The 25562-nt window shown below is 39.6% G+C and overlaps 1 protein-coding gene across 1 annotated transcript in view; it reads right to left on the bottom strand.

The window, feature by feature from the left end:
- fstl4 (follistatin-like 4) overlaps positions 1-25562 on the bottom strand; it is a 169687-nt gene that overhangs the window by 45669 nt on the left and 98456 nt on the right. The window contains exons 4-5 of the mRNA XM_041051793.1: positions 13186-13376; positions 9562-9682 (exon numbers count right to left, since the gene is read on the bottom strand). Of these exons, the coding sequence (XP_040907727.1) occupies positions 9562-9682; positions 13186-13376 (312 nt within the window). The remainder of the gene's footprint in view (positions 1-9561; positions 9683-13185; positions 13377-25562) is intronic.

Here is a 25562-nt window from a genome sequence, read left to right as displayed (position 1 = left end):
ACCAACTCGCTGATGATTTACACAGAACGGAACAGATGTTTACTTGAAGAAGACAACACTCCCTCTGAGTGCATCTATGGGATATATTATTTCTTACTCTCTCACACAGATACACTGCGATGGCAGAGTACCAAAAAGCTGAGGTTATCCAGCCAATGCCTCATAAATCTGCTACCATATTCTTTTCTTTTTCTCTGCAAAAAAGTCCCCTTTTCTTGCCCTTTTTCTGCTGTGTTTATCTCCTTTGTTCTGAGAGAACATTTTCAAAGCTGATGAAGGTGGATGCTGGAGGGGATTTCGTTGAGGAGATGAGAGGAGAGGAAGGAGGAAGAGTACCACTCCCATTGCAAGCACACACAACTGGCGAGGCAAACACACATCCACGCGGACACACACTTGTTTGAAATTGCAGAAGGGTGTTAAAATAAGAAAGAGAGGGGAGAAAGGGGGGGATTGTTCCACCAAAGAGGCAAGAGAAAGAGCAAATCAATGGAGGCATGATAATGAATTATTTCCTCGCCAGAGAGGGAGTTAGAGGAGAGAGATAAAAGCAGACCACATGCTGTGCCACTAACAGCTTGGGGGCAGCTGCCTGTGAATTATGGCACGTTGGAACACACTTGCCGCCCTCGGGACCCATTGGTTGCAAAGGAAAGAGAAAGGGGAAAAAATAGAAATAAGAAAGCCGCAAAGAGATGGAGGGACCAGAAAAGAAATGTTGGAAAGGGTAATAGGTCAAAGCAAAGCCCCTTGAGTCGCTGCGAAGCATGGATTTACATCTCTATGGCTAATTAGAGACATAAAGATGAAATTAAAGTGGTGGAAATGAAAGAAGGATAGATAGATGAGGGAAATGGAAAAGGCAGGGGTGGGGTAGGGTGGGGAGGGGTGGGGGGGCAGTGTTGGATGAGATTATTCAGCATGTGTAATTATGAGAGATATTAGATGTCTGGTAGAACAGTGAGTCTGTCACCAATGAGACGTCATGTCTTAATGATTCTGGATTACTCAACCAGTATGAGTCGTGGAGACGAATGAATTACAAGTGCAATTTGTACTTCATTGCACCATGTTTAACATACCCAAAGCAGACATTAGTCTAACTCCTCTCTTTGTTCTTCCTCAACAAAGACATCCTGCTGAGATTGTCCCAATTTAGGTGCTTGATTTAGATTAAGCCTTAACAACTTAAAAAAAAAAAAGAAAAAAAAGAAAAGAAAGCATTGTGGGACGTATATCAATATATATTTGAATATTCAAATATCCTGTTGGTGACTATATAACTGTTAAAATAAAAATTATGGGAAACATTAAGATCCAATCAGTGGATACAATCTGCTTGCGGCTGATTATTTTAAAGTTACTTTATTGTGCAAGAAGTACAATGATAACTTCAACTGAATTTATTTATTTATTTATTTTTAAAGAGTAAAAACTGTAACTCTTACAGTTTTATACATTATCCATCTGTGATGTGAAGTACCGTTTTCCTTCATTCACTGTTGTAATTTAGATTTTTGGGTGTGTTGACTTTGTTTCAACTTGCCTCAATCTACTTAATTTATTGATTCAGTATCTTTCCTAAGATTAGTTCACTATCCCTCAGAAAACATGTCTGAATTCAATACATCCAGGTGTTTTTATGTTTAGTTGGAGAGACTAAACACAGTAGTGCAATAAGAGTGACAGAGCAAATCTATAGCTGTAGAGCTATAATTGTGCCCCTTCATGAAACTATATTATCTTGCATTGTATTTGGTTTTGTGGGGCTGGTAACAAAACCTAAAGATTGTTGTATAAGATTTAGTCAGTTAAAATATTTTTTTTTCTTCTGCTATGACACTGATGTAAGATGTAAGACAAGAAGACAATTGAAAGACTTTGACATATTGACATAATAAGACAAGAAGACAACAAATTACACCTTTAGAAACAAGGTACATCACCAAAAGCTTTTCATTTCCTTCAGAGATTGTTTAGGGTGCATTTTTGATGTAATCAGCACCTTCGATTTCTGTGTAATTGGCTACTGGGAAAGAGAGCAACTGTCTCTCTGTATTTCAGGTTAATTTACTGATCCATATTAGCCCCTGCACAAACAAGCGAATGTCTTCTGTTAGTACAGGCTGTTAGTAAGGTTTGAGATACTGTCTGTTCACATGTTTGGCTGATGTCTGTACAGCAGCCGGTGCTATATTTGTCTGGTCAAAGTTTTACTGAGGAAGACTTAAAATCACTGTTTGCTAACATTCAGCCTTTCCAATAACCAAGAACATCAGCTGAATGGTATAATTTCAAATGCTAGGACATGACAGAGGCATCTGTGAACACTATGTGTAATAAGAAAGACAACTCTGGAGTTTGCACTCAAACTTCAGTTTCTGAAAAAATAATCACAACCAACAAAACAAAAAGAAAAAACATCAATTCAAAAACACAATATCTCATGGGTATAAGGAGAATAATTTTAATGTCTGACAGCCAGCAGTTGTTTATGCTTGAAAAACCCATTACAAAATGATCCGAGGGAAAACTACAGTCTGGGCCAATGCTCATTCCCAGGTGTTCCTTCCTTTATTATTAACACAACAACACAATGCTCTAGTATTTATTTTGGTCTATTTTTTTGTTAATATCTTTGCATGTACATAGACAAATATCTTTTTTCATAAATTCTCTTGAAGTTTGTTCCAGGTGTCAAGTCTGTAATTTTTCCATTTGTTTGTGAGCAGGTAAGTGTATTACCCAAAATGCTGATCTTCAGAAAAGCTGAATTATGACAAGGAGTACAGACTAGTCCATCACACTTTACCAACATATAAGAGCAAGGATCACATTTTTTTCCAGGTAAACAAGAATCCAGTAATGACTGCAACAAACTGTTATTTGTGTGATTTCCCCCAGAGACACACCACAAAGTATTTTTGTGACAAGACTCCACAAACAGTACATGCATCTAGTCTGGCAGATGTTTACAAAGCATGGATGTCTCTGTTGAGGGTTTCACTGAAGAGTGCTTCATTGTGCCTCAGATGCTGTGCACATGAAGTGTATTTCTAATAAAAATTAAAATAAATTGATGTCTCACCATCTCTATATATCCTTGAAGGACAGCACTCATATTTTTCATCTAGATACAGACAGTTCATTAGTGCTTCTTTTTGTGTTAAGGGCCTGAACAGACAAAGTCAACATGTCCTTCTCTGTTTCATTTTTGCCTTTTTTCTGCTCTCAGCTTCTTATGCTTCCCCATCGTATGTACTAAAGATGTCCACCTGACTGCAGTATTTGCACTCAGGGGTAATACAGGCCTGTATCTCACACCACATGTCGCATCCTTAATTGTTGTTTGTGTGCAGGATTCATATTGTTTACTTTACTGTACCTCTCCTTTACGATCACTATTCTGTATCTCCCCTTCTTTCCTTGATGATTTCATGTTTCTCTCCGCTCCCCTAGGGAATTAGCAGCATCAACTAAGTGTTGCACTAAATCAATGATTTGGAGATTAAACAGACAGCCACAGTTGCCATGACGACTCACAGGGCATCTCTCACCATTGTATTCAGAACAGACTGCTGGATGACCATGGGCTCCATGGTGTTATGTCAGTATGTGTGTTTGACTGTATGTGAAATGGATATGCATGTGTACACATGTGAGTCACTGTATGTGTGAGGTAATTATGCAGACCCCAGAAATTTAATTGGCTGCTGGCCAATTAAAAAAAAAATTTAAAAAAAATCTGTGTCTCTTTGAGTGCAGCATGGAAGAAGGGGGACCACAGCCAACAGCTAACAGTTGACAGCCCCTTACCTGTTAGCCAACAGTCCCTTACCTGTTACTGCAGCTACTGCAGACACTGGGTAATTACCCAAGAATAGAAGGGACACTTGGAAGGTGCCAGAAAGCCCCTTATACACTCCAGCAATTAGCTGTAAAGGTCCATTGAGCAGTAATGAGGCATCAGACACTAGCTAGGAGAGAGTGTGCAGTGAGGGGCGGAAGGAAAGGAAAGGAAAGGAAAGGAAAGGAAAGATAAAAGCAAAAGAGAAGTGCTGAAAGCAGGTGAGAGAAAAAGGTGTAAGGGGTGGTGAAAAGACAAGGATATGGCAGAGATAACGTGGACAGGAAACAATGGAAAGCAGAGAGGAGGAGAAGGTGGAGGGAATATTATTCTACGGGTGCAGAAGGAACCTCCAAGACCTCGCGTTCAAAGTCACTTTGTTGTTAAGAGCTTAGCTGGAGGTCTCTCACCCACTTGGCTGTCAGAGAACAACACACTCCCCTTGTAAAAGTGATATCTGATCTCAGCAAGATCATTTGTGCAGATTAAGGGCAAACTTGAGTAACATGAAAGATCAAGCCTTGACGGGAGCTGCCGGGCAGCAACACAAAGATATTATCTTGCTGCAGAGGCATCAGGGCTCTCTTCAGAGCTTCACTGGATACTTAAGAGGTGCAAAATGGAGCCAGAGCCCAGCAGGAAAAATATTTTAACCTATGTATGTTATGTACTGTTGTACATGATTGTAAAGAAATCTTTCGAGTATGATTTCAGTTTGGATATTGGAAAACTAAAGTGGAAAATTTGTGTTTCCATACAAGTTTCATCTCCACTGTCATAGCAACTCTGAATATTCCACTGATTACAGATGCACTTACCCATGTGTCTATTTTTGTCTGCATGCCTACTGTTTATGTGTGAATGTACATGGATGTTTTCATGTGGGTGTACCCAAGCTTATGCACTGCAAAGACACATCTATGTTCCAGAGGCATGGATAACATACACTCTGTGGAAACAAATTTATCTATATGTTGAAGAAACAATCTTCAACACATGAACCTGCTGACCTTTAACTGACCCTGGCTGCTCTTTTTCTGTCTATCATCAGCTGACCAATTACAACCTTCTCATTTTCTTTCCTCTATTTCCACTTTATCTCATTTTTAATTTCATTTCCCCTGCTGGGCTTTTCACTTCAGAAAGAAAAAGAGGCTCTTCTTCCTTCTTTCACCACTGGATTTTCTCTCCTTTTCTTCCCTCTGTGACCCTTCTCAGAATCCCTTCCTCTCACCATGATACTCTCCTTTCTACTCTTCCTCCATTTCATCCTCTCTTCTCCTCCTCATACACCTCCTCGTCTCCATCTCTGCTACTTCACTCTCTTGATTAATTAGTCAGACATGCTGAGTGGCCCTGGCAGTGCAGCCCAACATCTCCATATAATTCCAGTATTAACTGGAGTCACGGAAAACAAATAGACCCACGGTGGAGGAAGAATGTTGAGAAAAATGAATGGCCAAGTTTAGAAGAGAAGAACTGCATGTGCGAGAAAGCTGGAGGAATAATGGGAACAAGAGAAAACTTGGCTGGTCCTAATTAAATGCTCACCAACTGTGAGTGTAAATAACAAAAAACTAATGGCTCTGTTAATAATCACGACTCACAAAAACGAGGCCTACAACTGTATAGGTACATGCCGAACTATATCACTATTAAGTCCAATTAGCAAACTTAAATTTCATGAAAACAGCAACTTTCACTGCCATCAAAATATTTCCAGTGGTTTGTGTTTTGTGTTGTAGAAAAAAACTAGGAAACAGAAAAACAGATCACTCACTGAAAATGCAGTTAGATTGCTGTGCCAAAAGGGATAACTTTCAGACACAATATAAAAGTTGTAACCACAAACTTTTCAGACAATTATGTCATACGATGATGGCCAGCAAAGAGATAAAAGAAAGATTAAGAGTCTTCCTTTTCTGGCCTTCATTTTTCTTTTCATCTCTCCCTTTAAAACTTCCCCCCATCTTCCTGCTGTCTTTCTGCTGCTGCCCTACTGCTTTCTTCTCACATGTCATCTTTCTTCTGGTGTTTCCCTACTTTGCTCCCCTGTTACGCTCCCAGTTTGCTGGCTTAATGGCCCAGAGTCAATCAAAAAGATTTAGTAAAACAAGAAAGCCAATGGCCTGACGTAAGAGCGCGGCTCTGGGGCATTAGTTTGAATTCATGACCATCGTTGTTTATATGTATTCCGCTGGTTTCACGCTGATCTCTGCAGGATGTGGAGGGTCTCCAACAGTCCCAAAGTTTCTGCATTTAAGTCAAGAAAACTTTTTAAGTTTTTGACCATAATCACACTAAAGCCTTTAGTTTAAAGTAGTAAATTGGAGGAGTAATGGCCAATAACACCACAGTAGTAAGAGAATCCTGATGTGGATGTGTCACGAATTCTGCTATCTGTAGCTTTCCTAACACTGTTGTTTTCCAACCCTATCTGTGACCTCTATGTAGCCATGAGGACACACGGCCTACTAATGGTGTATGCAATGACTACAAGAACTGTACCAGCTGTGCTGAGCTGCAGGCACTGTGGAAAAGCCAGTATTATGAAGTCCAGCGCAGCTATCTCAGACGGTACATTTACAAAGAGGTTACTCACCATCAAATGCACATGCAGTCCATGTATCACTTCAGGGCAGCTTTATATATTACACATGTATTCACAAAGGAGCTCTGACCTTGTGTGACCGTGTATATTACATCTGCAGGCTACAGATATCTCTCAACGAGCTTGCTCACCTATCAGTTGCAGTGCTAACACACCGTTGTCTTTTCCTGAACAGTTAATGTGAATCATCTCGGCTACAGCAAGGGTGCCAACGTCCGCGAGGCAAATTCCTGCACATGTATTATTGTGTAATTATTGTTTACAGTGGTTCTAATTCGGATACAAAGGTCACGTGTACAAGCCTTCCACACTATAGTTGACACTATAATAAATGTTAGGAAACAGAAACGAGTGAAGCCATGCACCATTAAGAAACTACACAGCTGATTTAAAGCCATTATGCCGTTATCTCTGTGCTGCAATACGCTCTATGACAAAGAACAGGTTGATTACTCACACGCTGTAGCACAGAACAAGAGGTCGTTCTTTTCCTGGCTTTACTGAACTAAACCTCATCATCCAGAAATGCCAATGTTCTCTGTGTCGAGCTATTCATGTGTAGATCTCTTCTTTTTTACTTCTTTTTTTGCTTTTGGTTTGTTTGTTTTTAATAAAAATGGGTTTTGGACAGTTGGTGAAACAAAACAAGCAATCTGAAGATGTAACATGAGGCTCTGGGAATGCATGATTGGCATTTGTCACTAATTTCTAAAAGGAAAAGGTGGAAAAAAATGTAACAACATACAGTATAAAAAATAATTAAAACAATAATCGGTTACAGCTTGAGCAGAACACAGAATTTACAGATTAAATACCGTGAATGCAACTGTGAAGTCACTGACCTCTGACAAGCTCTAAAAATACAGCTTTTTTTTCCCAAGGCTTCAGATGAAATGCTTTTAAGCTCTCTTCTAAAGACATATTTGCTAAATGTACTCCAGCATTTTGTGACTATAACCCTACCCTGGACATTACTGGTTACTTATAAAGCTGATTATTTAGGAAGCAAAGATGATTCTGTGGTTGTACTGACTGGATTAGAACAACTTCTAAATGTCTGTAACACAAACATAAATGTGTTCTCCCAGTAATTGCCTGTAATCTTTGAGACTACATCACTAACAGTCAGTTAGCATTATTCTCTGATTATAATTATGAATACATACTCTTGGAGAAAGAAATAGGCGTTTAAGTACCATTTACTTAACAGAGGTGCCAAGGAGGCAGTTGAGAAATCAAAAAAGGTGCATAAAAACAACCTGCTGCGCTTGTAAAAGGTAGAACAAGGGGAGGGAAGAAAAATCAATAAGAATGCAATCATTTCAGGAGTATTTCGAAGCATATTCTCCTCTATTCAATTTGTGGTAAAAAATAAAAAATAGATCTGTGTGGCAACAGAACAGACCTTTGTAGACCGATGTGCTTGTCAAGGTTTATACGTTAAATAAAGCAAAGACAGCAGAAGGGGCGAACCAACAACCAGAGTTTCTTAACAGCACAAGTTCAGTGACTGTGGGAGCAACAATGGAGCTGGAGTTATCTTCTTGGGAAATGGCCAAAGGGTTTTTTATTCTTACATCAAAGCTGCAGAACAGGGAATAAAAAATATCAACAGGGGAGAACCATGAAAACTGAAGGAGAATTGCTGAGCACACTTTCTGCTGCTGTGCTTTGAGTTGTAGGGTCTCCAAAACATGACTAAAACTTGTCTTTCAAATGTTCGTCAGAGATCAGACAACTAGCTTGACAACAGAATTTCAACCAGGGAGAAATAATCTTCTCACATCATTTTGGTCTATTATTCGTATTCTATATGCCAAGCTTATGACCATATTGTAAGTTTCCACCCTGCTAAACACACCTGTGATTGCTGGCTGTTTCCCTTCCCAGACCGCTCACTGGGATGAGAACTGATTGCATCCCAACCAAACACACAACACTCACCTACAGTTCTACACAAACACACTTACATGCAAACTTGCACAATTCAACACCATCAACATTATCCAGAACACCAGATGCGCCACTCAAAATTAATTACTCCCCCTTGGTGTTGCCGTTCTGCAGCCCAACAGTTAACCTTGAGCATCATCTGATCAATAGCTTGTTTTATTGGTCCCAACCCACTCCTTCAACTGCTTGTCAAACATAAAATGCATTGACAAACCTGGCCTAAAACCTGCAGGCAGGCCTGTAGGTAGATAAGTACCAAGCAATTTGCTAACTGCCCATCTGGAAGGTGAGGGGAGTGTAACCAAATAATAGCAGGATGGTTCCCACTAAAACCAGTCATTAGGAGGCTAAATAAGTGGTGAGGCTTAACCGACCAGCACAGGCTGAAGGCACAGGCTTGGAAATGGCCACGTGCCACAGTTAACTGCTGGATTCATCGGGTTTATCAGATTTTATCACCATTTTGGATTTAGATCTTGGTTCTTTAAATGCAGTTTGAATCTGGATATGGATGAGAAAAAGTTTGAAAACAGAGTTGCAGAACGTTGACATTTTTCATGGTGATACTACAGTAACATTAGCGGTGGAATTCTGATTACTGGCCATAATAAGGTGGAACCTGCCTGTGCTCTCAGCTGCTGCTCAGCCTAAACCCCAAAGTCGATTATGGCTGTTCCAGATGCTATAATCATAGCTGGGTCTGGGCACATGGGCTTGTGTGCAATTATCAGTTTATCTTTGGCTGAAACACTTTTATCCTGATGTGTAGAGGCTGACTGGCTGGGAGGTCTCCAGGTTCTAAACAGTGGTGACAGTAGAATGTGCTTTTAGTTCTTAAAAGCATGGGTGACATATATATTGCACAGTTTGTCCACTAAAGCAAACTAATTGACTACAAGGTGTACAAGTGCTAAATGGGTATGTAGTATTAGCTGAAAATACAGATTGGCAGGTGGGGTTTAATGTACAATTATGAAGAACTTTAAAGGCAAACTGCACTGTGCTACATTTTAAAAGTAGATACACTATAAATAGGCTTTTAGCATGATAGATAGTTTTACAGGAATAAATAGTTTGAGGGAAAATTGACAAAAAAGAACATCGAGACTGAAACTAAAAGGGCAAAGTACGGACACAAACAAAGACTTACGGAAAGCTGTATAGAACTCATGCAGGCTGAGGTGTCCGTCGTTGTTGTAGTCGTCGTAACGCAGCAGGTCCTGCATGGTGCACTCCAACAGGCTGTCCTCCAGGTGCTCCTTCATGGAGATCTAACACACACAAAACATACAAACAAAATATGTTAAATCATATATCAGAACAAAAAAAAACACACACACATCACAAAAAAACTGTGTGGAGAAAGTGGTGATACAGGCAATTATCATACACAGCTGCAAAATTCTCACACCTTATAGCTGAATCAATTCTCTCTTGCCTTCATCTTTTTTTTACTCTCAGCTATCTTCTGTAAGATAGACCCACATTATGCACATTCGGTATAAATGTAAATCTGACATTTTGGAGATACCACACACATTTAACATTTCAGTATTCTTCTAATAGTATAGCCTTGGCACTATAAACAGCTGGGCTCAGCCTGTCTCCTTAGGTTACACAATGGGAGGAATCATAGAATTCTCTATGTAATTAAAACTGTACATTTACCTACTTTCTGTATTTTACATATTTGAGTTATTATATATTATCTAAATCGGACTTTCACTGCTCTGTTTTACAAGTAGATACAAAATAGTTCTCATAGAAGCTTTCAACTTTCGCTGTTTCATGTGGTAAATGAGTAATCAATGTGTTTCCAGCAAGAGCAAAAGTGATTTGAAATAAATTGCCTAGCTGAATATAATTAGCATTATAAATAATGCTTAGCAGTTTTTCATTCCACCAATAAACAGAATACGATTTCCTTCTGAAAGAAAATGCCTCATGTACATAAACACCTGAATCACAGAAAGTGGCTCTTTCTGAGATTAATTGCAGTCTGGGTTAAATATGCAATCTGTCATCTAAGTGCTGTTTCTGATTGCCTTCCATTTTAAGAATATCTCTACTATCTCTATCTTGCTGCCTCCACTTGTGCATACTGCACCTGAGTTAATTCAAAGATGCTCCCCTGGGAAGACACACCACTCTCTCCTCCATTGTTTGTCATTTATGAGCCCTCTCTTCCCCTTTAGTGGTGCGTCTTTCTCAGGGGAGCCATCTTTGAATAGGTGATGTTAAGCAGTTTTAGGAAGATAAACAGAAGATTCAGCTTCTGTTCCAAAATTCCAATTGCACTATATTCTGTAAAAGAAGCTTTTTTTCTATGAAACTGTTATGCATAACAGTTACTAAGAAAAGTGCTACACTCTAAATGCAGGTCTATTTTGCCAAAAGCTTGTGCTGGAAAACTGGATTCTGTGTTTAAGTGCTGGAAGAGCATTTAAACAGGATGCCTCACCTTATCTTTTCATTTGTGGTCATATCATTCAAAGACCTTGAGTCATCTAGCGTAAAACCTAGCTTCATTTAAAAACTGATTTTTTTTTTTTAATGTACTTGGTCTCATGTTCATTCATTGACAGAATGCAGGGTAAAGAAAACACTGATTTTCAATCACTTGTGTTATTGTCAATGAACAAAGCTAAAATCTCAGGCAGAAAACAACTCTGAGTCAGCAGCTCAGTCAGTGAGAGCCTTGCAGGCAGTTGGCATGTCAATATTAGATTTTACTCACCAAATGTGAGCAACGCAGGTCTATCAAAATCCACAGATAGATCAAACTGGACCGCTCATACTGCTGCTTCTCTACCATGAAACATGTAATGCTACAGCGTGTATCAGTAGCAATAACACTCTACAAAGATGTTTTTAATTTTCAATTTTTAGAAAGAGTCTGATTATTTGATGTCCCGTTTCACAGCATAAGTTGCCGAATTGTTTTTAGACCAAAATGTTAAGAAAAGGAGGTAAGGAATTATGAGGTAACTGCCATGTTTAATTCCTTCAGCTATGATTTGCAAGCTTAAAAATATAGCCCCCGTGCTTGTTCATCTCCCCCAATTGATTTTATATGGAGCTGCACATGTGACATGGCAGATGAAAGGATGTGACAAACTTTTTTTCTTCATGTTACTGCCTACAGCAGACCGCAGCCATGTGTTCACTGACTCATACTGATCTGTCCTTGGGCATTTGAATAATATATTTCAAACCCAAAGTACAGGACTTTACACTCCAAGCCCATCTGTGACTCTAGACACATCCCAAACTGGAGACCGTCTGGATGGCTGAATGAAATTCATCCGTTTTCCTTTGATTCCTAAAAGCATTATCTCCGTGAATTTATGAATTCTTGCAGAATACGAATGTCTTATCTAAAGACTTCCTGGCAACATGTCAGCATTAGTAATTGCCAGCTGTGATTGATCAAAATCTTTTGCTGGATCTTTAATGCAGCTCTGCCAGTAAAGGATTTTATTATTTATTTCTGCCGCTACAACTAGGCCAAAAATCACTCAATCTTTTTAATTTTAAAAGAGGACAAAGCACCTTGTCACTTACAACCGCAGTGAGGTGACAAAAGATTAATTACTGTGGCCCTTTAGAGACTATATTTAGCCTAAAAAGCTTGTTTTTCTTCTGCGTCACACTGTCCTTCAATATACACATAAAAAGAAAGAGCCACAGTACAATTAAAATATTACATATTAAGACTATGAAGCATGTGATGATTTACTCATCTCTCGTGCCCACTTCCTGACACCAGATGATGCCCACAATAATTTCATTTCCTCATCCTGCAAATATCAATGCCAGTCCCTTTCTACAGTCCCCACAGTGTTTCCCATCAGATCCTGGTGGGAAGATAACCTCAGTTAACATTTTTCATTGAATTTTTATTGTTCCAGCCACATGTCACACTTCATTATAGTTGGACCACATGAACAACATTCAGTAATATCTCTGGTGGAGAGATGCACAAAGAAAGAAGAAATCTGACTGACTGTTGTCCAATGTGTGCTGGGATAGGCTCACATTTTAAAGTGTAACAGATTTCAATAAATACAAGAAAGTTTTTCTGTCATTCCAAGAAATTAAACATTTTTTTTCATGATGACAGTAATACACTTGTAACATTCTTACGCCTAAACTGCAAATGTCTTGGACGAAGTTTGAAAACTGTATATTTGTTGATACCAGACAGAGTCTCTTCACACTCTCACATAATCAGACTTAAGGCAATAACTTTTCTTGGATTCAGAAAAACCTGTTCCAAATATAAATGGTATTTTTATAGACACTCGCTCAATAATCCTTGACAAAACCTTCACTTAGAGGTACAGTGCTGTGGACAAGTTTTAGGCACTATGAGAAAAGTGATGATGCTTTCAAAATAATATCATGGATGGTTTTTATTTATCAGTTACCTTTACATAAAGTGGAGTAAACAGAAAAGAAATTAATTATTTGGTGTGACCACCGTTTGCCTTGAGGTGAATGACTCAATGATATTGAGATCAGGGCTCTGTGCAGGACTCCTTGTTCTTCTTGTTGCTGAAGATAGTTCTTTATGACTCTAGCTGTATGTCATGCATTGTCATGCTGCAGAATGAATTTGGGACCAATCAGACATATCCCTGATGGTATTGTGTGATATTATATGCTCCAGGTATAATCCTCCCTTGTTTATACCTCCTCTTTCATCTTAACCATTTATCTGCCCATCCATACATTTATCTTAGCATTCAGACCATCTCACCTGGATACCCACCTTTTCCAGCTCATCGCTGACCAGCCGGCCGTCCAGGTTCACATCCAGGTATTTGAACATGGTATCCACCAGTGCTCTCTTCTCCTCCATGTCTCTCTGCTGGTTCTGCTCTCCAACCTTCGGCACTTTAGGTTGCATATCCAGCAGCATGCTCTTCAGCTTGTTGTACTCTGACATGGTGCATGCATTGACTACAGGAACAAACAGAGATATGGAAGAAAAGACTTTTGATTAACCTCAATTATATAAACCAATGCCTTTGGATTGTAGCTGTAAATTGGTTTATTGTGTTTGTGTGTTTTATAGAGGGAAGAGAGGAAGAGAGGGCAAGGGGGATAGATAATGTGTGTATTTGTGCATGCATGTGTGTGTCCTTGAGCGTTTACTCAATTAAAAATGTTAGTTTTTGTTTGCATAATTTGTCTGACAGCTTTTCAGTGCAGGGGGTCCAATTAATTACAAGTAATCCTTGAATCCACATGAAAACAAAAGGTAAATATCCTCATTTAGACCCTCTCAAGCTTCATGTCCTTCTTTGCTATGGGATTAGAGCTCATATTTCAAACCAGACTGGGCGTCTAGCTCCAGATTCTCTGCAAGGCTCTGCCTGATGAGGATGCGCAGAGGAAATGAGACACAACAAATTAATCACTGGCAGCACTCTGCATTTATTCTTCACACTTGAAATCAATAATTATGCAAAACAAGTCTGTCACATGCTGTGAGGGACGTGATACTAATGGAGAGCAGGCATGCAAATAAGTGCAAGAAACAGAGTGAGAAGACAAGGATTTCCTTTTCCTTTCTCTTGCGTCCCTCCTTTGCTATAGCGTCACCTGAGCCACATGACAGCACGCTGACGGGAGGGCGTGAGGGAGCGAGGAATGCGTGCAAGTGAGAAACATGGTGATGAGAAAGCAAAATATGAAACAAACTTTCACATGAATAAATCATTAGGTGACGTCCCCGCCCGATCACTGCAGAGCAGGAGACCCCCCTCTGAGAGTACATGGGAATGGATTTGCCTCGTAGCCAAATCTCCTCCAACAACTCAACAACTATCAAAATTAATGAATGCAAAATGAGGCGAGATGACAAACCTAAAAGAAAGACTCTAGAAGTTTAGTCTTGGTATATCCTTTTGGTCCTACACCCATAGCAGTGGGGAGTGGTGTCAGAGCATATCTACAGTTGTTAGCAAAACTGTCACTGCAGCGAATTCAGCAAGGGTTCAACTAGGCCACAACAGAAAGGCAATGTCTCCCGCTGTGGTACTCTATGTTAAAGTACATACATACATAAAAGATGCACATATTTTTATGCTTATGCATATGCACACACGCACCAACAAAGTGCTTCCTGTGGTGCACCATGTCTCTTCCTCTTAAAGGAAAGCTCAGGGTGACCTCAACAACTTCTAAAACTACGTGCTCTCTCTCAAGTGGTTGACAGTGGGACAGTGAGCAAGGCTTCAGTGAGGGGGGAAAAAAATAAAAACATGACATGTTTTCATTACACATAGTGCTCTTTGTGTATAAAAAATTACTTTCAGCTTGAAACTTTCAGATGCGTGACAAATTAAAGGAAAAACCAACATAAAGAGCAGTAGGAGCCACCACAGGCTTCCTGCGATCGCTTCCTAAATAATGACTTTGTCTATTTTGCTTCAAAAAGGGTTTGATGAACCGCATACAGGAACAAATGGCCGCATATATGAAATTATGAGACTAGAACTCATTGAGCTTAGGCTGAGGAATGCCTCTAATTTGTAGTATTGAGATTAGATAATCATGTACATATATCTAAGTGCTGGAATATTTTGCATGGTGGTGGACGTCAGTGCAGAAAACCATGAGTAGTGAAAGGAAGTCATCAATCCAACAGATCTCAGCTATCAATGCCACACATACGAGTGTGAACACTGGCGACCCTTCTACTTATTACAACACAAAGACTCACACCTACACATCAAAGACAATGTGCTCTCTTCTCTACAAGCTGGCAGTCAAGTCAAGGTCTAGGCTAAATCCCTGTTCAATGTTATTCCTGCGAGGGGAATGAGGCGTGAGAGGGATCAGACATGAGGGATCATCACGCAACTGTCATTCCTGTCCCTGTTCTGTAAGGACAGAAATAAATTTACACCCTCACGCCGATTTAGATCTTGTCATATATGGAGAGAACGATGCTCTCTTTGCTCAGACTTACTGTGTCCCCACAGTAATATATTCAGAAGGAAAATATTAAGATATGTGAAAGGAGATTCCACTGTTTTACATGTTAAATAATTATTTTTTAAAGGCACTTCAAAGGCTTGTGTAAGAGGAAACATATTCCACCAATGTTGCTCTACTGAGAGAGGTTGATTAAGGTCATGATTTCCTTTAGTGCCCTAATGACCTGTTCACTTCTCTAGGTACATCTTTTATCCTTTGTCTATGGTAAGAAAGTCAATGTTACACTTGAATCTCTGCTAGAGTGAGCGTCCTTTGATTCAGTCTTTCTCATTCTGCTGAGCGCAGCAGCTGCCGCAGTGGCAGAGAAATATCTGTCTGTATTACGGTGCATCCACCCTTGACTCTAACACTGTTTTATTGTTCTAGAGGGACTAGGACTCTCTTTATTGCCCGTTTGAAATGTTAGCTGCTTAAGTGAGTGATCCGAAGCTGCTCGCACCATGGATGCCCAATGTCCCGGAGATGGAGCTCCTCTCCAGCGTGCAGAGCATCCTCCAAGCTCACACTTTATAAATGTCAGGCAGGGGGAAACAAACAGAGAAGAAAGTCCCTGTCATGCTAAAGGGAATGGACTGAAGGAAAGGACAAAAAATCCCAGACATTTTCCTTGCTGAAAGGAAAAAAACACAATACATTCTGCTATAGAAAATTTAGCCTTCCTAAATGCAGTCCTAATGCTGCCACACTCTCAAGTGGTGAGAAATAAGGATATTATGCTGATGAACAACAAAAAAACATGGCCTGTTGATGATAGATTGTGGTGGAAGCCACCCTAAAATCTGTGGAAAAACCATTGCAAAGTGACATTCAGTATTTTGTCCATTTATTGGTTAAATGATACCAATGTGGAGTAGCTGCTCATTTGCACATCTTCCACATTTTTCTCTTTACTTTCTATTACAAGAACTATTTTCAGGGCTTGTAATATAAATGTTAGCAGAATAAACCAAAACATTAAATCTGGGAGAAAAAAAAGCTAAAAGATGATCTGCTCCTTTCAAAAATGTCTGGGTACTTTTTGGTTAAAATGCAAAACCAAGTGAGCCTTTAAAACTTGCAAGAGCGAGGAACGTTTCTCCTCACTAGAAATCATCCAGGTCTGATCTGACAAAAAGATTTCTTCATAGCAGAGCGTGACCCAGCGCTGGTAAGACATCAAAACGGATTTGTTGCTGGTCTACTTCAAGTGTTGTTCGCCAGAACAATCTGTTCAGAATTCCGGTGGAGAAATTCAAGCGGTAGAAAGCTGTCATACATCCACTGCAATTCAGATGTGTTTGAATCAAAATGAAAAAAAAAAGCTAAACATTCCTCCTGTACTTATTCGATGAGTTCTTGGCTCTGGGTAAAAGAGGCAGGGAGGGAAGGGAAATCCGAGGCATCAATCCTTTAGATGATGAAACCTCCCTACATTCCCTCCAGGATGTAAAAGTGTTCTGTGTTAAATTTATGTCTCCCTGACCTCCTCTGGCTGAAATGATGGGATTATTTACTGCCATGCTGTCTGTGTGCTGCTAATATGCAATGGTGATGGACCTCCCTTCCAGATAATTATGAATATGATGGACACTCTTTGCTCCTGAGGGCAGCAAGGTCTAAGAGAGCTGAGCCAATCTTGGAAGGGTGACACAAGTCACAGGAGAGCCTCATATTGCATAATCGCTGTTGGCAGCTGTTTAAATCGGCTTACTGTCGTCTATCCAGCATTTCTTCTGTGACCGCTGCGACTGAAAACACTTAAACCTTTAACTTTCTCCATTTTATTATTCACACTAAAGTTGCAGTCTGTTTAACTTAACAGGAAATGTACATAATTAAGTGTTTTGTATGGCAAAATGTGAAAAAGACTCTAGGCCGCTGAAAATACTTTTGCATAGCTAAAGGTTAATGAGTAATAAAAATTACATGGCAGACAGTTGACAGAACAGTTTTACGACTAATTATGAACTAATTGTTAAAATCATTTATCAAGCAAAAATGCCAAAGATATGCAGCTTATAGCTCCCCGAGTGTAACGTTGTGCTGCTTTTCTAAATATTTATATCATTGTAAATTGAATATCTTTAGGTTTTAGACTAATGGTTGGAAATAAACAAGCAATATCATGACATCTCTCCAACAGCTCTGACTGTAGGAGAGCTGTCAAAGAGCAGAAAAGTTACTGCAAATGAGGTAAAATTACAAATTGTAACACTGAAGAACATACATACACCATTTCTCGCAAATCCATCGCAGGTGTGCAGGTAATCTGAATCTAGCTCAGGAAAGGTGGACTCCACCAGTAACAATCAAACCTACTATGGATAGCTAGTTATGAATGTATATACATTCAGTGGCTTTTGTAGAAAAAATGCAAATAATGTCAAAAATGCGGTCTGAAATAATAAAAACCTTAAGGGCTTTAAAGTAATCCTTAGTTGTATCCTGTAATTCAGTTACAAGTGTATGTGTCAAAGAACACAGTAGCATTTATTACAACAAATTACAGTACAGTTGTATTTGACAGAAAGGTTTTTGCTGACCCTGATGGGCCAGATGAAGCAGCATGTGAGACATCCAAGCAGCATGTGAAACATTCTGCAGGAAGTGCAATAAAAACACCACAGACATATATTTCCATAAATGTGAAACCATGGCACAAACCCAGCCATTATTCAGAAACAGCTTGCGCAGCATCCGTCTACAAAGAACAGTAGGAGGAGGTTTGGGAGGTGGAGGGAGTTTGCAGCAACCTGGGTCAAAAGCAGCAGCAGCAGGAGCAGCAGCAGCATGAATGTCTCTGCACAGTAAGAGTATGAGCTGTCAAGTTAGACCTCATTGACTTTTTGAATGTGACTGGGGACTGCAGGAGTCAGCCGATAGGATCAGCTGTGAGCTGTCACAACTGACCGTGAATGAAATGCCATGGTCAGAGTGATGGATTAAACAACATTCTTGCTTTCTGAATACAGAGCTGTTGTTGGGAACTTGTTATTGAAAGCAAAGGCAGCACAAAGTGATGATTCATAGTTTAAAGTGTCTCCAACATTTCTCAGCTAATACATAACCCCCACTGATTTAAAATGACGCCTCTAGATATCCTGAGTACAGGCAAACTGTCTGCCAGTTTGCCTCACCATACATTCAGCAGAGTGGATCACTGTGTGCTCACGAAGCCTTATCAGAGTGTGTGCAGCTTGGCACCGACAAAATGAGAAACCCGTTGCAACACCAAAGTTAGTGGCAAAGCAGTGAAGCAGAAATAGTACAGTAGCATTCAGTCCCTGCCTGCGTGTCTGTCTGCAAGCCTATCGTCTAGAACGGGTGTCTTAAACTGCACATCAGCACTATACACATCAGCCCTATATCTCTTCCTCTCTCCTCCTCCGGATCCAACTCTCTTTCACTCTTACTTACTCACTCTCACAGAGAAGCCCGTCAGTCTGACGAAAAGTGAAACTTACAAAGACATGCAGAGTTTAGCAGCTACACGGGCTGCAGCGAATGCCCCGTTGCTCTCTTTGGTTTTAGTGCCTATTTGAATCAACAAAATACTTATTACTAGTATCAGTGTTATTGTTATTTTAGTAGTTAGTGTTATGAAAAAATCTGGTTCTCCATCACATTGTAACTGATTTACTGAGCAGGTACAGCAAGTTTTTAAATTTAACTGAGATGAAGGATGTAAGGCTGCATTTAGGTTTGGTTATGTTTTAAGTGAGTTGCACCTATTTGCAATTGCAATTGTTGTTGCTGTTTTGAAGAATTTTAGTGTTTATTTAAGTAGAGGTATTCATGCCCTAATTCTAGAAATTCCTTACTATTGGTTTCAATTTGTTGTATAACACGCTTTATCTCCAATAACTATCTCAGTCTCCTTGCATTGGATGTTTCTTGCCCGAATTAATATTGAGGAACACACACCTCACTGAGTGTTCCAACAGCAGGGGGTGGGGGGTGGGGGTGTTTTTAAATGGACCACTGCCAGTGTGTGGTGACATCATTAAAAAGTCAGACAGGACATGATGCTCATAACGGTTGTAAACAAACCCCAGAGTCAGAGCCAAACAGATTTGGAAGTGATGAGGAAGATTAACCTGTGGTGCTTAAGTGTGCGATGTACACACTGACAGTCCTACTTACAATAGTTGTGTGCACACTTTTGAGTGCAACATTACAGCAGGAACCATCAGGAACAAAGGACAAAAACTAATCATTTATATATTTAATGAATGAAACCAATAAAGAGGAGTCAACACTCCAAAGATACTTGCTGAAAAACTGTTGTACACCTGTGCCAACCCATAAAGTTGCAGTTTATATTGATGTCCGTCAGGACAGTATGTAGTGAAGACGTTGGAGGAATTTAATAAAAAGGTATTGCATGTTGTTACAGAACATTATGATGTTACAGCGAAGTGCCCTCTGCCCTCCAGGTGTTCCTGATATATCACATTCACAAGAATCGGATGGATGTAAGGTCAAAGCGACCTTGACCTTTGACCACCAAAATCTAATCAGTTGATTCTTGAGTCCAAGTGAACGTTTGTACAAAATTTGAAGAAATTCCCTCAAGGTGTTCCTGAGATATCACATTCAAGACAATGGGACAGACGGACAGATAGAATGATGGACAGACATGCCTATGTATGGACAACCCAAAAACAATGCCACAGCTATCGCTGGTGAGAGGGGCATGAAAACAAATTTCCTCCCATTTCCACTGGGCTTTTTAGCAGTATTGGAGAATGAAAAACATATTCAGTCTCATCCAACAGCTTCCATTAGCTTGATTCTCCCTTATTTGCCAACTATTTCCTACAGAAATGTACAATAACATAACTGCGGTCAATACAATTTATTATTTTCTCTACATTTTTTCATGCTCAATAACACAATATGTGGTTTTCCACGAACTGCGGCCCAGTCAAACAGAAAATCGCCTCGCACTTGCATGCGGTTTTGGCTGTAATAACAGAGGAATACTGCCTAATGGAGACTCAAGTGGCTTTTAGAGTCATGAACTACATGATGACCTGTATGAAACAAATAAAAGAGCAGAGTTTATTCAGTACAGGGTCAACAACAACAACACAAAGAATAAGCAGATCCTCAAAGGCAGAGATGGAATATAAATACAGTTGCACTTGCACCCTCAGCCCTGGTAAAGCGGATTTAGCCAAAGAAAATAATTACCAAGCCCCCTCCTGCTAATAGATTGAGACTGGGAACAAGCTCAGGCGTTGATTACATTTTTAGCATCCAGCCTCCTCTCTCCCCTACACCTGCAGTGTAAGTTACAGTAATCTCAAGGCCTTTCACAGCTCTTGCTGAGGCCTGCAAGCTGCTGCCTGATGATCCCACGAGTATACAGCTTTTAAATTGCCTGAATGTGGGGACTGGAGGAGATGGCCGCCTCTGGCAGTATGTGCCCTAACTGAACCCCACTGACGACAGAGAACCCTGGACTAACATCCAACATTACCCTGCCCAAATACTGCAGTGACCTTGTAGGGAAAGTTTCAGAGTCACAGAAAGAATGGCCAATTTTAAGTAGTTTTCAGTTAGTGGGAGGTACACTGAAATAAATAAACGCTTAACTCTTTCCGAACTTACCCACAGCCCCTTCCCCCACCTAATTTTCTCTCCCCTAACTCCCCCATGGCAACCATCTCCACCACTGGCTTTAAATCCCCAGTCAACTATAAAACGTGTCTTAGTAACAATGCCTCCTCCTCAACAGCATGTATTGCCACCTCCTCAACAGCAATTTCAGCCCATGTTGCATTAAAAGATGTTTCATCATATTTCTGCTGTTTCCCTTACTTGAAATGACCATTTTACAGATATTACAAGCAGCACTGTCATCATCTTTCTTCATGAAATGAAGCCACACTCTGGACTGTTTCTTCCTCTTACTTCATCCACCTTATGTTTTTGACACACTGCCAACCAGCTTTTCCAAAAATGTTTTCAGTTGCTTGTAAATGGATGTGCAGGAAATTGCCAATGGCTCACTTCTATCAGGTGATTTTTTTATGTCCTGTGTAGTTGAATGCATGGCCAGATGTGGGAGGGCTTCAGGGAAACTATCCACTGCCCCTGCTAACCCCCCACCTTCTACCCTCTGTCACCTCCAAGTTCATTAATTCTCTGTTAGCAACATGCACCCTGTGAGCACAACAGAAACTTAAAACTAAATCTAAGACCTGCCTTCCTTAATATTGTGTGTAGGTTTTGCAAATTCCATAGTAAACATAGTAGGCAAGTCAGATTTTCAATGCTAATACACATGGCTTGGACGTTGATATCACAGGACATAATTATAAAATGCAGCAATCAGAACCAAAGATCTAAAAACATTTAGACAATCAAATGACAAATTTTGTTCATCTTTTTAAGAGATAACCACACATCCTACACAGTACAGTAAGTGGAGTATGATGTAACTGCAGAAAACTTTCCACTTCTACAGAAATCTAAGAATAACTGAGGACCAAAAAGTAGCAGCAAGAATAAAGAAACTTCAAATGACAACTACCGCGGGTAAAATAATGAGGATGGATGATGTCCTCACAGTTTCACCGAGTATGATCAAGTAGTTGGCAGGTGAGAGTAACCCCCCCCTCCCCCAACGCCCCCCCCCCCCTCACATATGTATGTGAAGATCATTTCTGCAGAGTACTGACACTTGAAAAACAACACAAAAAGGAACAAGAGGAAGACGGGGATGTACGCTGAGAACACAGCTTTTATTCTTTCTGCTCAGTCAAAGAGAAAACAGTTCATCCCTTTTATCTGAGAGTTTTACCTTTCATCTAAATTCTGTCTGTGAATGTTTGCCTTAAGAAGACTCTTCATCTTTCACCTTTTTTTTTAAACTATAGGTTACAAATTTGCTTCAGTAGCAAAAGGCAAAGTATTTTGCGTGGGAGTCTTGTTTGACAGGGGTTTCTTTTTTTTGTTTTCTCACATTAATGTAGCAGCTTCAGCACCTAACTAAACATCAATTGGGGCTAAAAGAGCAATGATGACACTAAAGTATAATATCGTTCATTTTGTACTTTATCACACTTGAAATATATTTTTAGAAAATTCTTTGTCAAAGTGAGGAAAACTTCCCACATTTTTGCTGCTTAAAATCATAATTTGAATTAAAATGATAGTTAAATCATGCTATCAAATATTTCAATCAAATTTTGCTGCATGTGACTCCTCTTTTAATCAAAATATTCATTGTAGTAGCAGTCATTCCAAGAGTAAACATACGGCATAAAAGGGAAATTAATTTAGCCTCAGATGTTTTCCCAAGAGGCAAGATGAATTGGCTGGCAATATTTGAGTTTCCACAATCATGCAATACCATACCAATGGTGTTTTCATTACCATCAAATGAAGCAAACATAGGGAGCTAATTTCATCTTTGATGACAGCCCTCCATTATAATGCGTATGTTTCCCCCTGAGCTAATGAGAGACAGTGCAATCACTTGATAATATGGCCATTTATTTCGCTCACAATAATTTCAATACAGTCATTTGCTTGTTGGTACATAAAGGTAAAGATATTTTGTCCCCTCTTATCAGTCTTTAAGTTCATTACTAGGTCTAGGTCAACTGTTTGGGAACAGTTGATTGCACCTTCAATTGAAAGGCACATGTAGGGTAGACGTTTGTTCAGCTTTTTTGTGTGAGAGAGTCAAACTTATGAATATGGTGGTGAGTTGAATTTTACTGTTTGATATGTTATTGTATTCTACTTTGTCGAATGTTAATTTTTATAGAGTTTGTTCACTGGCTCAGCCCACTTACGTTTACCTTAACCAATGACATTTTTTACCTCTTAAACAGGCCTCCTTTGGACAATGCCTATTCTTTTACAATTAATCTGAATAAGCAACCATTTTTTTTATAGTTAATATAATGTCCGAATGGGTTGAGTGCAGTATATGGATGTCGCTATCCTGGACTGTAAAAACGTTGCCAATAAATCTAATCCACATATTAACATAAATTAGGTGATGTGGCCTAGCCTCAAAGGCTGTAAAAATAAATCTTCACCTTGAAAATTTCATGAGTTTTAGAACCTCCCATAGTTCAAATAGAAAAAATACTTTGTTGTCTACTGCCAATGTCCTTTGGTAGGAGCAAGTGGACCTGTCAAAAAACTGTTTTTACAGTGAGAAACTGTATTTTACAATGGCTAATGGAACATTAAAAAAGGACTGCATACCCAATCGTCTGCCCAAAGGAACTCTGGCACTAGTGGACTGATATTGACTCATTAAAGGTTTACAACTGAAGTCCTTCTCTCTGCCAGCAGGTAGGAATAGTAGCAGAGCAGGCCATTAACCAGAAAACAGAACTAATGAAGGGGGAAATTAACAAAACACAAACAAATAACACATGTATTTCTGAATTCCCTGTCTGGCCTCTGTTGATATGGCTTTCCCGTTTGCACGTCGCCTCCTCAGTTCATTATGTGTAGCTATCTGGGTCACACACATCTGCCACCGCTGGGGGAAGTCATCAAACCAAAAGAAAAAAAAAAAAAATAATAAAATAAAATAAAATACAAGTAACATGTTTTGTCAAAGTTGTAGTTTTCCATTAATAATGAGGTGACCTGGATGGACTGTGAGTTATTCAGACCTCTCTGCCTTCAGACTATTTATGGAAATGACCACAGTGCAAACGTAGAACAGGTCAATTTATCATTGGGGCTGGGCAGTTAAAAAACATGTACCCCATTTCAACTTTGTGTCCCTTCAGAGGATTGCTCCTAAAAAAGAATTGGTGACTTTTAGTCTGGCTGTGATATTTCTTTCTCTTTCTCTCCCCTTTCGTAACTGTGCTCTTCATGAATTCATACAGTGTAACAGACTATCAGGATTGAAGGGCTTTCCGACATAACAATTTCGTAACAGTGGGAGCCAGTTCTTCAGACGGCAGCTTGTCACCTGGAATGACATGTTTCAACAGCCTGGGATATACAGCTATTTAAATACCCATTGGCTTTTTGGCCCCTCAGGATCCAGGGCCAAACCTCCATTTCCCTTCACTCATGCCAAAGACTGTCACTCATCACACGCAAATCTGAGACGAACTGTCTCTGAGCTCCGATGTGTTGATTTATTTTATGACACGCCATGCCAAGCAATTCTCAAATAAATTGCCACTCTGGTCCAGTGATGTAGTGTTTTTCTCCTGTTTGACGGAATATATTCTAAGATACTTAAGATAGAGGAAAGAGAGAAACAGAAAGAGACAGTGGGCAAAGCTTTGTTCCCAAAGTAGATCTTCATTTTCAGTGCTACTGCAAATTACTGCTCATATCAGACTGAAATTAAAAAATTAAATCTATAAGCAGGCTTTTGTTTTTCACACTGATTGAAAAAAAACTGATTTCTTAGAGGAACAATGACAGTTTTGAAACCACCAAGAAAGTTAATTAGTGAGTGACATGCTCTAATTGCTACTATACAACCGTATGAGTGAATGACTAAATGTATAAATTAATGTGATGGTGTGCGAGTGGGTGATTGACTGAATCGGTGATGTACTTCATGTATAAAACAGATTTGCAAGTTCAGGTATACTTTGAACGAACAGCTTAGGAGACTGTAAAAGAAATGGGAGAATTAACCGGCAGAGTGTATTAAAATATGGGGAAGCAGTGGAGCAGATTTAGGCCAGTCGGTCACATGTACAGTACAGTATGTTGTAACAATGTGCACCCTGGAGTACTCCTGCTTGTAGCAGTGACTAATTTGAGAGCATTAGGGAAACACAGTTCATCACTGTACTTTCTTTAATTACCAAAGCCCCTGTCCTTGATGACTTATAGTGAATAAGTTCAGTTTCTCAAGAGTAATATCAGAGCAATAGCAAAGTTAAAGAGACAAATTCAGTCATATCAAGATTCTTGTGATTTCATTTTTGTACATAATTTGGACAGTCTGTCCAAACAGACGCAGACAAGTACATGGATCGTGAATGTGGAGGGAGTCAAAGGAAAGTGGAATCATATGTTTTCTATGATTCAAAAACAGTTATTATGCAAATTTGGCTTTAAGTTAATGATCTGAATTCTTCTTCTACCACTGGTTGCTGGATTTCAGGGATACAGTTATAGTACTTCAGTTCTCATTTTGGGATATTA

Source organism: Toxotes jaculatrix, chromosome 12, assembly GCF_017976425.1.
Source record: "Toxotes jaculatrix isolate fToxJac2 chromosome 12, fToxJac2.pri, whole genome shotgun sequence".
Classification (NCBI taxonomy): Eukaryota; Metazoa; Chordata; class Actinopteri; family Toxotidae; genus Toxotes; species Toxotes jaculatrix.
This window is presented reverse-complemented; position numbering and strand designations above follow the sequence as displayed.